The following is a 14,118-nucleotide window of genomic DNA, read 5'->3' as shown; positions in this document are numbered from 1 at the left end:
AGACAGAGCTAGTGTGTAGGGGTGCGTGAGAGAGAGACATAGGTAGCCTATGTGAGGGTGTATGCATGAGAAAGAAATGGAGCTTGTGTGGGTGTGTATGCAAGAGAGAGGGCCCTGTATGAGGGGGATGTGTGTGTGTGTGTGTAAGAGAGAGAATGAGGGAGCCTATATGAGGGTGTGTGTATGTGCACTAGAGAGAGGGAGTATGTGTGTGAGAGACAGAGGGACAGAGGGAGCCTGCTTGAGGAGCAGTACTGAGAACAGGGTCAAACTCTGGAAGTGGCGATAGAGTGGAAGAGGTTGAGCCTAGAGGTGGAGGGGAGAGATACTGGCAGGTGGAGGAGTTGGGGCCTGAGAGGGCAAAGTGGCCAGGGGAGTAGGGAGAGTGAGTGGAAGGGACACTCTTACAGTGAATTTCTAGGGAAATTCTGCTCAAAACTTGGGATCAACAAGACCACAGCTTTATTAACACAGGCTATTAACAACATTACCCAGGCTCATAACATTATAATCCAAAAGCTCCAGTGGTCATCTGCCTTGCCCCCAGCAAGATGCCTCCGCCTGCAGGCCTCCTGAAGCTCCGCACTGCCTCATCATACGCAGGTCCTGCCACAGCCCAGCTACCTCCAAAGAGACTGCAATTTACTCAAGGTTTCCATCACTGATCTTCCAACCAACCTGGCCGACTGCTCAACACAACCTAGTAAAATTAACCAAGCTCGAGTAAAAACCCCTCCCCCACTCTGAAATTTCTGTGACAGCCGCAAGCATATAATAACAATACATCATAGTAGAGGATGAGCGGGGAGGATGCTGCTTTCCCAAGACAAAAGAACAGGAAGAATAGGATAAAGCTCCCTGACTCCTCCTAAAATCCCGTACTCCAGTGTAGCACAGAACCAATCAGCACCAGCCAAACACAACTGTTTGTTTGATTCCAAACTGCAGTGGAGCAATCGATGATCACCATCCGCTTCCTCAACAGGCTAACTCTACACCCTACCACACCACCAAAGTCTATGATGCACGAGGCAGGTCTGACGCCCATATTATAAGGGCCACCCTGCCCTCTTGAAACCATCCATACAATACCTAAAAGCATACAAAGTCATCACATGCTAATAAAAATTAGAAATACCATGACAAAGCCTGAATCTTAATTAATAATCTGTTAATTATCTCTGCTGCCTCACTGCTCCACCAATACACTTTAATTTTGGTCTAAAAGCCCCTCCTGGTACAGATGTGATGGCAGCTTTTTATTGTGAAAAATACATACTGCATTAACATGAATTATATTCAAGAATTTCCTTTCATTTTCTGTCTTTCCATGGGCACCAGTCCCCTTCTTTTCTAAGAATCAGATTGACATATGGAGACCAGTAAAGGGTCCATAAAGTTTATCAGGTTTATGTGGTTTCTTATATCACATATATGTACCTTAACTCTCATTGCAGTAATATTAACTTCCACAGTTTTGAAGGAAAAATAAGATATTTCTATTTTTTCATGGACTTAAGGAGAACATTTTTCAAAATGAGTTTACCTGGGTAAGTAAGTAGCTACCCGAATAAAATCGGCAGCTGAAAATCCCCCCCCCCCCCCCATTGGTGGATAAATGTGCTCGTGCTACTTCAAAGCATGAGTAACCTGGGGATTTTTAAATATCTCTTCTTACATATTCAAAATAACATTTTTTTTAATGTTACTACATTTAAATCTTTTTCTATTTATGTTTACATTCCAGAGGAAGAGATTCCCATAGATGTATACTTCTCTGAGTACGAGAAGTACTTACCTATGCCTAACATGCTGCAAGTGTCAGCCATGTGTGAAGTGAAGAATGGGGGGAAGCTGGTGGTACGAAAGGATGTATCCGTAGAAAACCCATCTATCAAAATCAAGGTAAAAGAACTGTCCTAGCCATTGTCTTCAAAAGAAAAAGTAAGTGAGGAGTGACATAAGGAACAGGAGTTCAGACTAAAGGAGAGCAAGTTTCTTTGAGTTGATACAACTTGAATTCTTTGAGTCACAGTAAACTATGGTCTGGTGCAGCTTGACTTGAATTTGGGCCAGCATGGATCTGGCTTGCTAAAAGTGGAACCACACATGACACAACTCAAAATGGATCACAGTTTTTGACATGGCACATCAAGTTAAGGCAGGGAAACAAAGCTCTGATTTGGATAATCATTTATTAGCAATGGCAAGAAGGCTTCTTACCCTTTCTCTCCCTGGTTAGTTGGGTGAATCTAGGCTGATTTAAATTGAGAACCAGAGGTCGGTCGCAATAGAATGTAAATTGGTTCATTTAACTAGTGTTGCGGGAGCGCTAGGGAGCAGTCCCGATTCCGGGGAGATGTGCCCTTGGACCACGGCACGAGTGCAGAGAGGAGCTCTGTGGAAGCTCCAAGGCAGGCAAGAAGTGTCCAAGCATGGGCAGAACAGGCTGACCACCAGAGCCCTAACCTCTGCCGAACATGCACGCACTAGTAGAGACCCAGCAACGCAATGCTGGTCTCTGGGGTAGCCCTCTGGCCACTCATTAGCCCTTTTGGACCTGCCACATGGGAGCAGCAGATGTGACAGGACGGACAGAGGTCGAGGACAGGCAATGGTACTGGAACTTGGAACAAGACAGGAACTCGAGACTTGGACAAGGCTTGGAACTTGGGATGAGACGAGGAGGCTTGAAACTTGGAAAATGGAACTCAGACAAGATGAGGACGTTTGGAACTTGGAACTCAGATGAGACGAGGACACTTGGAACTTGGATAAGACAAGCATAAGGACTAAGGATACTCAGAGACTTAGACTGGTACTACCCCTCAGAGCGTCCTATACAGCCGAAGTGGGCTGGTCATGGACCACCCTGTCCCACTGCGCACCCTACACAACTTGAAGAGGCTGGTCACGGACCATGCAGAGAGCAGGACATGCGCAGACTGAGACTCAGGATGAAGGAGGAATCCGAGCAGTGCTCGAAGACGGATCCAACCAGAAGAGGACTCCAGCCACCAGAAATGGACACTGGATTGATACGGATTTACTCCCAGGAAGGTCAGCTGGAGACGAGGTCCGGGACAAGGCAAAGCTGAACCCGGAACTAGGAACTAGCGGTACTTCAGGATCAGAACTCAGAACTCGGAACATCAGGATCAAGACTCGGAACTCAGAACATCAGTATCAAGACTCGGATCTTGGAAACATCAGGACTGGAACATAGGGCATCAGATACAACAAGACACCGGTACCTCTGGACTCCAGGACATCAGGGCATCTGGACATCTAAGGCATCTTGACATCAGGGACCTCTGGAGGTGAGGACATCAGGGACATCTGGAACATGAGGCATGGAACATCAGGTACACTGGACCAGGGACATCAGGATGAGGAGTATCCGGAGAATGGACATCAGACATCAGAAGACAGGAACATCGGAACATCTAGAGACAAGGAGATCTGGACATCTGGAAACAAGGAGACATGATCCGATGAGAGAAAAGGACATGGAATGAAGATGAAGATGAAGGTTCAGGAACCATGGATGAAGAGAAGGAATACCAACGAAGAACAGAGTGCCTTGAAGAAGCAAGGAAGGATCACGGCAGTCTCCTGGAAAGTAGAGCTGGAACAGAGGATCCAGGAGCAATCCAACTTCATGACTGGCTCCTTGCGAAGGTGAAAACTGAGTGAAGGAAGGCCCTTTTTATAGGGCTGAAGAGGAAACGCCTTGGATACATCAGCAGGAAGAGCTCAGGAGGACTGGAGAGGTGCAGCCACGCGCCTAGGAAAGGGCAGGACCTTGGAGAGCGGCATCCTGCCACGAAGGAGAAAGCAGGCCCCGATGAGAGCGGCTCCCTGCAGGAAAAAAAGAAGACTATGGCAACCTCCTGGCCGCAGAAGAAGAGCGTCAGCTTCAGCCTAGCCATGAAGAGCAGGAGGAGGCAGGCCCAGGCCACGCAAAAGGCAGCGGCGATGGCGATGGCTTCCAAGCCGCAAAGAAGGGCGGTGGCCCATGCCATGAGTGGTTGGTTAGGTGGTGGCCTTCAGGCCGCGAAGAGCAGACGGGACGGCACTCAGGCTGCAGGAGGCAGCAGAGATGGCGGCAGCCTCCAGGCCGCAAGGAGAGCGGGCAGCAGTTAGCAGTGGCAGCGGCAGCCTCCCAGCACGGGAAGGTGAGAGGCTACTTGTGAGCCTATCCTACAAGCAGAATCGCAACAACTAGATTGAATGAAATCCAATCAATCTTAAAAGCCCGATTTTTAATGGCCCACACGCGTTAAACATAGGGGTTACGCGCACAGCCAGGCTTTGCATGCATCGTGCGCATTTTAAAAGGGGCCTAGCCGCGCGCGTAACCCCTGTTATGCGCACAAGAGCCAGGCATTGACAGAGGGTGGGGAGGGGTAGTCTGGGGAGGGGGGGCGGGGAGGGGCTAGAGGTGCCCGGTACAGCAACCATTTGCCACTGTGCTGGGGGATCATTCGCCGGCAGGGTGCCGGAATGCACAACTTGCTACTGCTCCTTTTCAGGAACAAAATGTAAGTTTAAAAAATGGGGGGGGGGGGGGGCGCTAGGATAGAGATAGGGGCAGGTAGGAGAGGGGAAGGGGAAGGGAGGTTAGGGTAGGGAGTAGGAAAGTTCCCTCCCAGTCCGCTCCTTAATTGGAAACTGGGGAAGCTCGACGTTGCGTCACCACACGAATTACTGAGATTCTACCCCCCCCAAACTGTGCTCGCCGCCTGGGATTTTATAACCCATATATTTATCTCCAAGTTATTTCTACCTGTTTTTTGTAAGACATTCTCTTGTCACTGTTATTGTTCAAAATGTAAACCGAATTGATCAGTAATTCTGTTATTGGAAAAGTTCTAAATAAATAAATAAATGTGCGCACCAGCACGTGCATGTTATAAAATTACACGTCCATGTGTGCACCCCGAATAGCATATTTTAAAAAAATATACCCCTAAGTCTCTCAGCTGTAGAAGTATGGGTGCATATTTTTTTTTTTTTTTTTTTTTTAAGAAACAAAATTTAAATTTCCCATATACTTAAGAACTAACCAATATCTACTCTCTTAATACATAGGTAATTGTGGAGAGAAAGGAAATATTCAAGGAGTACACACGACATCTATTTCACAATTTTTTGCCCTGCTTCACACCTAATTTCTATTGTCCCAAATTCTCATCGGGAGGTCTCCTACCAGACAGAAAAGCCCTCAGTTGATCTGGTAAAAAGAAAATATATATATTCCTGGCCAGTTGGATTATGCACTTACAGGGGTACCTCAATTTGAAGCTAGCCCCCAGTGCTGTAGTCTCAGGTCTCATCTGCAGAAAATCTTTTCTACGCTGCTGCGTAGATTTTGCCAAATCCGGGTATACACGGATGAGTCCACCACAGAATAATGTAGAGATATTTTTGAAGTAATTTCTCATTATCTTGGAGACATCACTTTCTTCATAAAAAGAAACAAACAAAACAGCACGATCTATTATTTCTATGTTAGAATTTTCCAGGTAATCGGTCAGATTTTGAAAGTCTGACCCTTGTTGCGGAACTGTTAGCGGAGTGCTTGTTCTTTTTGGCAGAAAAAATATCTTTTTAACCGGTGGTATCTCTTGTTGTGGTATTTTTAGGACTTCAGAAATATATTTCTTAAATGATAATAGAGGAATTTCCCCCATTATAATTGGAAAGTTCAGAAATCTCAAATTTAAATGTCTCACATGATTCTCGATGGATTCTAACCTTCTCAGTGTGGAAATCCTTTCTGATATTATAGTGGCATTAGTATTCTGAAGACTTTTAATGTCCTCCGTTATATGTTTTATAGAGTTGCTTTGTTCGATAAATTTCTGCTGCGTATCTCTTTCCAGCAACCCGAATTTGGTTGAAATATTTTCAAGCTGCAGGGCTTGATTGTCTAGTTTGACCATCATCCCATTCATGAGGTCCCAGATATTATCAAGGGTTATTTTTGCTGGCTTGGTAAATTGCTGGGTGAAAGATTTCCTTACCCCGCTTCCAGCTCCTTCGCCTGGATCCCCCGATGTTTGGGAGGTAGACGCCACCATTTCCTCCTCATTTCCTGGCGTCTCAGCCGCGCGAGTTTGCAGGACTCCTCCGGGATCACCAGCCTTTAGGACGTCTTCTGGGCCACCCTGCTGGGTTATCTTAACCGCTTGGGTATGTAACTCAGCTCCTCCGACGTCCTCCAGGGGCAAAGCTCGAGCCGGCGTTTTGGGCTCCGGGGGGGTTAGTGAAAGTTCCCCGGGAGAGTATGGCTCTCCTCTCGCCAAAACTCCAATGGGGCTAACTTCCCCCACTTCTGGTGCGTTTGCGGTAAAGTCTGTAATTAGCCGTTGCCCGATTACAAAGTCTGGGTCGGGTGGATATTTTAACTGCATCGCAATCAACTCCTGGGGTTTTGGTTATGCCTAGCTCAACCTCTTTTTAATTGACATTTCAAATGGGATCTCAAATGTTCTTGAGTGAATCCTCTCTGTTGTAAATTGAAAGTGGCATTATTTTTCTAAATCTTTATTTAGTTTTAGCCTTCTTTGCAGTACTGTTTTACTACTGTACATAGAGGTATAAAGCATGCACTCCCAACACTTTATATGGCCCATAAAAGAAATCAAGCACGGGCTTCCCCAAACTGCTCTATATATTAGGGATGTGAATCGTTTTTTGACGATTTAAAATATCGTCCGATATATTTTAAATCGTCAAAAATCATTAGAGGCGCGATGCAATAGGAATTCCCCCGATTTATCGTCAAAAATCGTAAATCGGGGGAGGGGAAGGGGGAGGGCAGGAAAACCGGCACACTAAAACAACCCTAAAACCCACCCCGACCCTTTAAAATAAATCCCCCACCCTCCCGAACCCCCCCAAAATGTTTTAAATTACCTGGGGTCCAGTGGGGGGGGGGGTCCCGGTGTGATCTTCCACTCTCGGGCCACGGCTGCATTAATAGAAATGGCGCCGGCGCTACCTTTGCCCTGTCATATGACAGGGCAAAGGTAGCGCCGGCGCCATTTTGGTTCCTGTCCCCCGACGTCACGAGCGCAGGAGATCGCTCCCGGACCCCCGCTGGACCCCCAGGGACTTTTGGCCAGCTTCGGGGGGCCTCCTGACCCCCACAAGACTTGCCAAAAGTCCAGCGGGGGTCCGGGAGCGACCTCATGCACTAGGGCCGTATTGCAAAATGGCGCCGGCCGTATGTGTTATTTGTTTAATATGCTCCTTGTTATACCTTTTGCTTAATTGTTAAGAACTTTGATTTTGATGATTTTATTTTTGTAATCTCTTAGCCTCAGGTACAAAAATTTTAGATTGTAAGCCCTTTTAGGGGATAGTGAATTACCTATTGTACCTTATTGTAAACCGATGTGATATCTCTTTTTGAAATGAACATCGGTATATAAAAATTGTAAATAAATAAATAATAATATATGTTAGAAAAGTAAAGAAAAGCAAGAAAAGAATGAAACCTATCTGGTTCACAAAGGAGGTGGCTGATAAAATAAAAGATAAAAGAACAGCATTTAAAAAATATAAAAGATCCCAAAGGGAGGATCACAAGGAAGAATATCTGGTAAAACTGAGGGAGACAAAAAATGTAATCAAGAAAGCGAAAAGTCAAGCGGAAGAAAGGATTGCCAAAGAGGTAATGTGAGGTGACAAAACATTTTTCAGATACATCAGTGAAAGGAGAAAAGTCCAGAATGGTATAGTGAAATTGAAAGGTGAAAAGGATCAATGGGCAGAGACATGAAGAAATGGGCAGAGATATGAAGAAATGGCAGAAATAGTAAACAAATACTTCAGTTCAGTGTTCACTATAGAAGACCCCGGAGAAGGATCGACGCTAGTTAACACGAAACTGGAGGGGAGTGGAATGGATGAAACTCCATTTATGGAAGAGAATGTATGGGAAGAGCTAGGAAAACTGAAAGTAGACAAAGCAATAGGGCCTGATGAGGTTCATCCCAGGATACTGAACGAGCTCAGAGATGTGCTGGCGGCTCCACTGAGTGACCTGTTCAATAGATCCATGGAAACAGGAGTGGTGCCAAGTGATTGGAGAAGAGCGGTGGTGGTCCCTCTTCACAAGAGTAGGAACAGAGAGGAGGCTGGAAACTACAGGCCGGTTAGCCTCACCTCAGTGGTGGGAAAAGTATTGGAGTCGCTACTGAAGGAAAGAATAGTGAACTATCTACAAACAGCAGACTTGCTGGACCAGAGGCAGCATGGTTTCACCAAGGGAAGGTCCTGTCAGACGAATCTGATAGACTTTTTTGATTGGGTGACTAAGGAATTGGATTGTGGAAGAGCGCTAGATGTCATCTACTTGGATTTTAGCAAAGCTTTTGATACGGTCCTCACAGGAGGCTAGTGAATAAAATGAGAAGCTTGGGAGTGAGTGCCAAGATGGTGGCCTGGATAGCAAACTGACTGAAGGACAGAAGACAATGTGTGATATAAAATAGAACTTACTAGGAAGAGAGAGCGGTGATGAGCGGAGTGCTGCAAGGGTCGGTGTTGGGACCAGTCCTGTTCAATATCTTCGTGAGGGACCTAGCAGATGGGATAGAAGGTAAGGTTTGTCTATTTGAGGATGATACTAAGATTTGCAACAGAGTGGAGAGAATGAGATGGGATTTAAGGAAGCTAGAAGACTGGTCGAAGATATGGCAGCTGAGATTCAATGCCAAGAAGTGCAGAATCATGCATATGGGGTGTGGAAATCCAAAAGAAATGTATTCGAAGGGTGGTGAAGGGCTGATGTGTACGGAGCAGGAGAGAGACCTTGGGGTGATAGTGTCTAGCGATCTGAAGTCGGCGAAACAATGCGACAAGGCGATAGCTAAAGCCAGAAGTATGCTGGGCTGCATAGAGAGAGGAATATTGAGTAAGAAAAGGGAAATGATTATCCCCTTGTACAGGTCCTTGGTGAGGCCTCACCTGGAGTACTTAGCTCAGTTCTGGAGACCGTATCTCTGAAGGGACAGAGACAGGATGGAGGCGGTCCAGAGAAGGGCGACCAAAAAGGTGTTTGGTCTTCATCGAATGCCTTATGAGGAGAGACTGAAGAATCTAAATATGTATATCCTGGAGGAAAGGAGGAGCAGGGGGGATAAGATACAGACCTTCAGATACTTGAAAGGTTTTAATGATCCAAAGTCTACGACAAACCTTTTCAATTGCAAAAAAATCAGCAGAACCAGGGGTCATGATTTAAAACTCCAGGGAGGAAAACTCAGAACCAATGTCAGGAAGTATTTCTTCACGGAGAGGGTGGTGGATGCCTGGAATGCTCTTCCAGAGGAAGTGGTGAAGAATAAAACTGTGAAGGATTTCAAAGGGGCGTGGGATAAACACTGAGGATCCATAAAGTCTAGGCAAAGGTAGAATATCAAATGGAAATAAATAAATAAATGATATATGCATTGCATGAACCAATCGTATCCCATTCTATAAGATATTATTTATGATATATATCTGAGTGCTGCTGCGGTTACTTTTTTTTCAGTACTATATTTAAGTCATGAAGGCTGATTATTGCTGATTATTTTTGAAATATTACAGAAAGGCAGAAACCATGCCTTTCTTTACCTGGTGTTCACTACAACAAGGCTTTTTACAAACATATAAGTATGAGCTTACCTTAGCATCATTTATCAGAAATATAAAAGAACTCACATTCAGACTAAACTGCATCGTAAACATTCCTGCATCTACCCTTAGCCGGCATAAAGATGTGCTGGACCCTAAAGCTGCTGCTGCTGTCAGAAGAGTTACCTGGAAATCTCTTTCCCTCTTTCCCTGTGCAGGTTCTCGGTCCGGTCATAGTGAAAAAGTCAGCCAGCGCTGAGATTTCCTTCACAAATCCTCTACCCAAACCAGTGGATGACTGCATCGTGCTGGTAGAAGGCGGTGGTCTGATAAAGGGACGGCTCACAGGAGAGTAAGTCATAGAGCTATTTTCTTCTACTCGCGTCAGAGATACCTGTGAGACTTGCCTTCACTGATTTGGGCTTGGGCTTTAGGTCGCAACCTACGACCTCTCTAGTCAGAAGCAGTTTGAAAATCAACATCAAACTGCCAAGTGGTGCCGTTTCGACATACCCAGTCCGTTTCATGTCCATTGGTGCACCAGAATTGTAATAGGAATTTTATTTTAAAAAAAAAGAAAGAAAAAAACGTACATTTTTCTTGCAGTTTGTCATAGAATAGGAGATATAAACCATGGGCTGAGGAAGGTACTATTAAATATAATGCACATAATTTCCTTTCCTCTGGGCTTCTCACTGACATTGCTGTAGGTACCCGCTGATTCACAACAGTACCAAGACTCACTGGAGTCTCTCCCAGCAATCTGCTGTGTCTCGCTGACTGCAGTGGAGCTGACCATGGGCTGCGATTGCACCCCCCCCCCCTGGCAAATTCATGGGACACTGAAAGTATCTGAACATCCGAGAGAGCCAGCAGCTTTCCAGTTCAGTTTGGGACCTTTGCTGATCAATCTCCTGCTGCTGAGTATTTCCTGCCTCCAGCCACTCACTCTTTTCTCCATTACTTTCTAGACTGCCGTACCTGAGGCCTAAGCAGAGTTCAAAGTTCCAGATTGACTTCATCCCTCATCGAGCTGGCAGAAGGCAGCTTCTGGTGGAAATAAAATCCAAAGGCTTTACTCTGAAAGGTTTCCAGAGTATTCTGGTGAACAAACAAAGACCTACCTTTGGTGCGCAACCTTGGCAACCTCCTCAATAACGAACGGTCTATCTGCACATCTGCCGCACGCACAGCTGTGAGCTTTGCTGCTTACCAGTTCTACCGCGTACTTTCTCCACATCAACACTCAATGTTATCAAGAAACTCCCGGGCTGTGCAAGCAGCACCCTGAGGGAAGCCAGCAGAGGTTCAGAGGGAAAAACAAGAACCGAAAAAGCAACACTCAGAGAATCCCTAAAACAAGAAAATGGAATAGCCGCAGAATAAATGGAATAGGATGTTCATGTAAACTTGCCAACTACCTCAAGTGCAGAACATATTCGGGTACATTTTCAAAGGCTTAGCCAGGGTGTAAGCACATAACAAAAGAATAAGACAGGTAAATGGACTGAACTTAATGTTCAGTCATTTGAAAGCACATTTTGACAACATGTGTACTTTTGGCTGCATTAAAAAGAGGTGTTTTGGAGAGAGCCTTGGTTAGAAACTATGAGGTTAATATTCAGAGAGCCAGCAAGCAGATAAGTTATCTGGGTAAAGTCATGCATGTAACTTTATCTGGAAATTCAGTGGCACTTGCCCATATAAGTCTGCTACTGAATATACCTGAATAAAGTTATGTGCAATTCTTTTCCAGGTTAACTTTAGGGAAGATGGTTTTCCAGCCAGACTTATGTAATTTTAGCCAGCTGCACTCAATCTCTGCATTCGATAGCTAAAGTGTAGTCTTTCACCCAGAACTCTTCCAGTGCCCTTTCTTTTCACACTGATAAAATTCTGTGCACACACAGGCCGATACAGTAAAGTCCACGGGAGAGCGGCGCACGCACCGGCCATTCATCGGTGCACGCAATTCAGTGTTTAAATTAGGCCTGGCGGTAAAATCGGGCAAAAGGAGGCGTTAGGAACACTAACGGGTTTGACAGCTGATGCTCAATTTTGCCGGCGTCGGTTCTCAAGCCTGCTGACAGCCACGGGCTTGGAAACCGGACGCCAGCAAAATTGAGCGTCCGGTTTTTGACCCGACAGCCACGAGCCGAATTCAAATTTTTTTTTTTTTTTTTTACTTTTCGAAACTTTCGGGACCTCCGACTTAATATCGCCATGATATTAAGTCAGAGGGTGCACAGAAAAGCAGATTTTACTGCTTTTCTGTGCACTTTCCCGGTGCCCAAAGAAATTAGCGCCTACCTTTGGGTCGGCGCTAATTTCTGAAAGTAAAATGTGCGGCTTGGCTGCACCTTTTACTTTCTGTATCCCGCGCGCATACCTAATAGGGCCATCAACATGCATTTGCATGTTGAGGGCGCTATTAGGTTCGGCGGATTGGACGCGCATTTTCCGCCCCTTACTGAATAAGGGGTAAGGGAAAACGCGCGGTGAGTGGCGGGTTAACAATGCGCTCCATCGGAGCGCACTGTACTCTATCGGCCTGACAGTGATTTGTGTGCACAGAGTCTGCTCGGCAGGGGAGAAACATTAAAATCTTGGCTTTTGTTTGACTAACTCCAAAAGTTTGCCAGGCAAAGCCTTTGAATAGCAAACTCTATCAAGCTAATTTTCAAATGACTTCCACATGTAAAAATGAGCATATCCACACGTATTCACATACATGTTATTTTATAAACATCAAAAGATATGTGTATTTTTTAATTTATGCGCACATTTACATGTGCAAAAAAGGGGTGGTTTAATGACGTTCTGGGGCGAAGCCAAGAGGTAAACATGCACGTTACTATTTTAAAACAGGCTTACACACATACATTTGACAAATTATTTGCACAATATCACATCTTCTAATTAAGAACTCATCTGTTGTCTGCTATTTTTAGGTGGGGGTGTGGATGAATTGGAGAGAGGTTGGGCAAAGTAGTAGGAAAGTCCTCGGTGAATTGAAAACAGACTGGGTAAACTGGTGGAGAGTGGAGACAATGACAAACTGGCAATTTCAAGTATGCATGAATATTTTATTGCTACTATGAAATCTATATAGCTGTTGTGCCCATCAGTCACAGACGGCTACGACCTTTCATGCTTACCTCTTTTTTCTCTTCTCCATGTAATCTGGGAGAAGTGGCGGCATCCGCCAGTCACCGCTGACCTCTCTGGCGTTCCTGGGACGGCTTGGGCACTGCCGACCACCATCTTGATCCTGGAATCACATAGACGCGTGCGTGCATGGGCCAGCTATGTACACGTCATGGCAGGAACCTCGGGGGGTGTCCCCTCTGGATGATGTAGTCTTGCTACTTGTACTTAAGCAGACCAGCCCGATACCCTGACGAGTGAGCAAGGAGTTTCCTTGTTGCTGAATCCACCTATTTGGACCTTCAGTTCCTGTTCCTGACTTGCTGAGGGAAACGCTCTGAGTACCCGCTCCTTAGGGGCTCTTCCGCGTTCCTGGGCTAGCCGATCCTCGGAGGACCTTCCTACCTTTGAACTCTTGTTTGTTCTGTTCTCATGACTTCCTTTGGAACCACGTCTCGTGAGTACCTTCTGTACTTCTACTTTACCAAGTCTTGCTGGGATCTCCTGCGGTGTACCCCATATCCCGGGCCACTACCGCGCTCCTCCAGTGGGATTCACTTCACCACTCTCTGCACTGCAGATTGTTTCCTCAATGTCATCTGAACAAATCAATGCCACTGATGCAGCGATTGGAAATAACTAGTAATCAATCTGGAAATGCTGCTCAATCGCTAGAACGTAAACGAGTTGGGAACTTAAATACCTATTTGTGAATTATTTAATAGAACTGGTATTTAACAATTTATGACACCTGCGCTGTATTCAGTGTATACTAATATAATTGAATAATTTATAAAATAATTTTTAAAAAGATATTAAGGAGTGGAGGGAAAGTTTCATATAAACTCATTGGTGTCTCGGCACCACGGTTATGTGGTGGTATAATCATTAACTGACCCCCTCCTCCTGTGTGCGATTTTTTTGCTGTAAAAGGTTTTTTTCACCTGTGTAAACTCTTCCGTGAAACTAAATTATAAAGCCATAACAATGCTGTGTTTAAAGAGCAAAAATACTCTACTTTTAAAGATGTTATAGAGTAAAGTTCAGACTTCCCTTTATGGTGTTGGTATACGCTGTCCAATTTTCAACAAAGGTCCCGACACAGTCGATCAGTGTTTCAGACTATAAGTCTTTCCTCAGGGGTGTGAAACATTGTAGAGCTGCCAACTTGCTGGGAATCTGGATAAACTCCATTCAATATAAGCCTCTGATGAACTTGAGGTGTACGACTCTTGACGGAGTGGCTCTCACTCCGTCACCGGAAGATGTCATCTGAGCCTTCTCTCACTCTCACTCCGTCACCGGAAGATGTCATCTGAGCCTTCTCAGCTTCTGTAC

At 45.3% G+C, this 14,118-nt stretch overlaps 1 protein-coding gene across 1 annotated transcript in view; it reads left to right on the top strand.

The window, feature by feature from the left end:
* Positions 1-11,671, top strand: part of LOC115097953 (protein-glutamine gamma-glutamyltransferase E-like) — a 53,893-nt gene extending 42,222 nt beyond the window's left edge. The window contains exons 11-13 of the mRNA XM_029614143.1: positions 1,748-1,905; positions 9,852-9,985; positions 10,605-11,671. Coding sequence (XP_029470003.1) covers positions 1,748-1,905; positions 9,852-9,985; positions 10,605-10,791 — 479 coding nt within the window. The 3' untranslated portion in view covers positions 10,792-11,671. The remainder of the gene's footprint in view (positions 1-1,747; positions 1,906-9,851; positions 9,986-10,604) is intronic.
* Positions 11,672-14,118: the final 2,447 nt, after the last annotated feature.

Source organism: Rhinatrema bivittatum, chromosome 8 (genome assembly GCF_901001135.1).
Source record: "Rhinatrema bivittatum chromosome 8, aRhiBiv1.1, whole genome shotgun sequence".
Classification (NCBI taxonomy): Eukaryota; Metazoa; Chordata; class Amphibia; order Gymnophiona; family Rhinatrematidae; genus Rhinatrema; species Rhinatrema bivittatum.
Note: the sequence above shows the minus strand (reverse complement) of the source record. Positions and strands in the feature narration are given on the sequence as shown.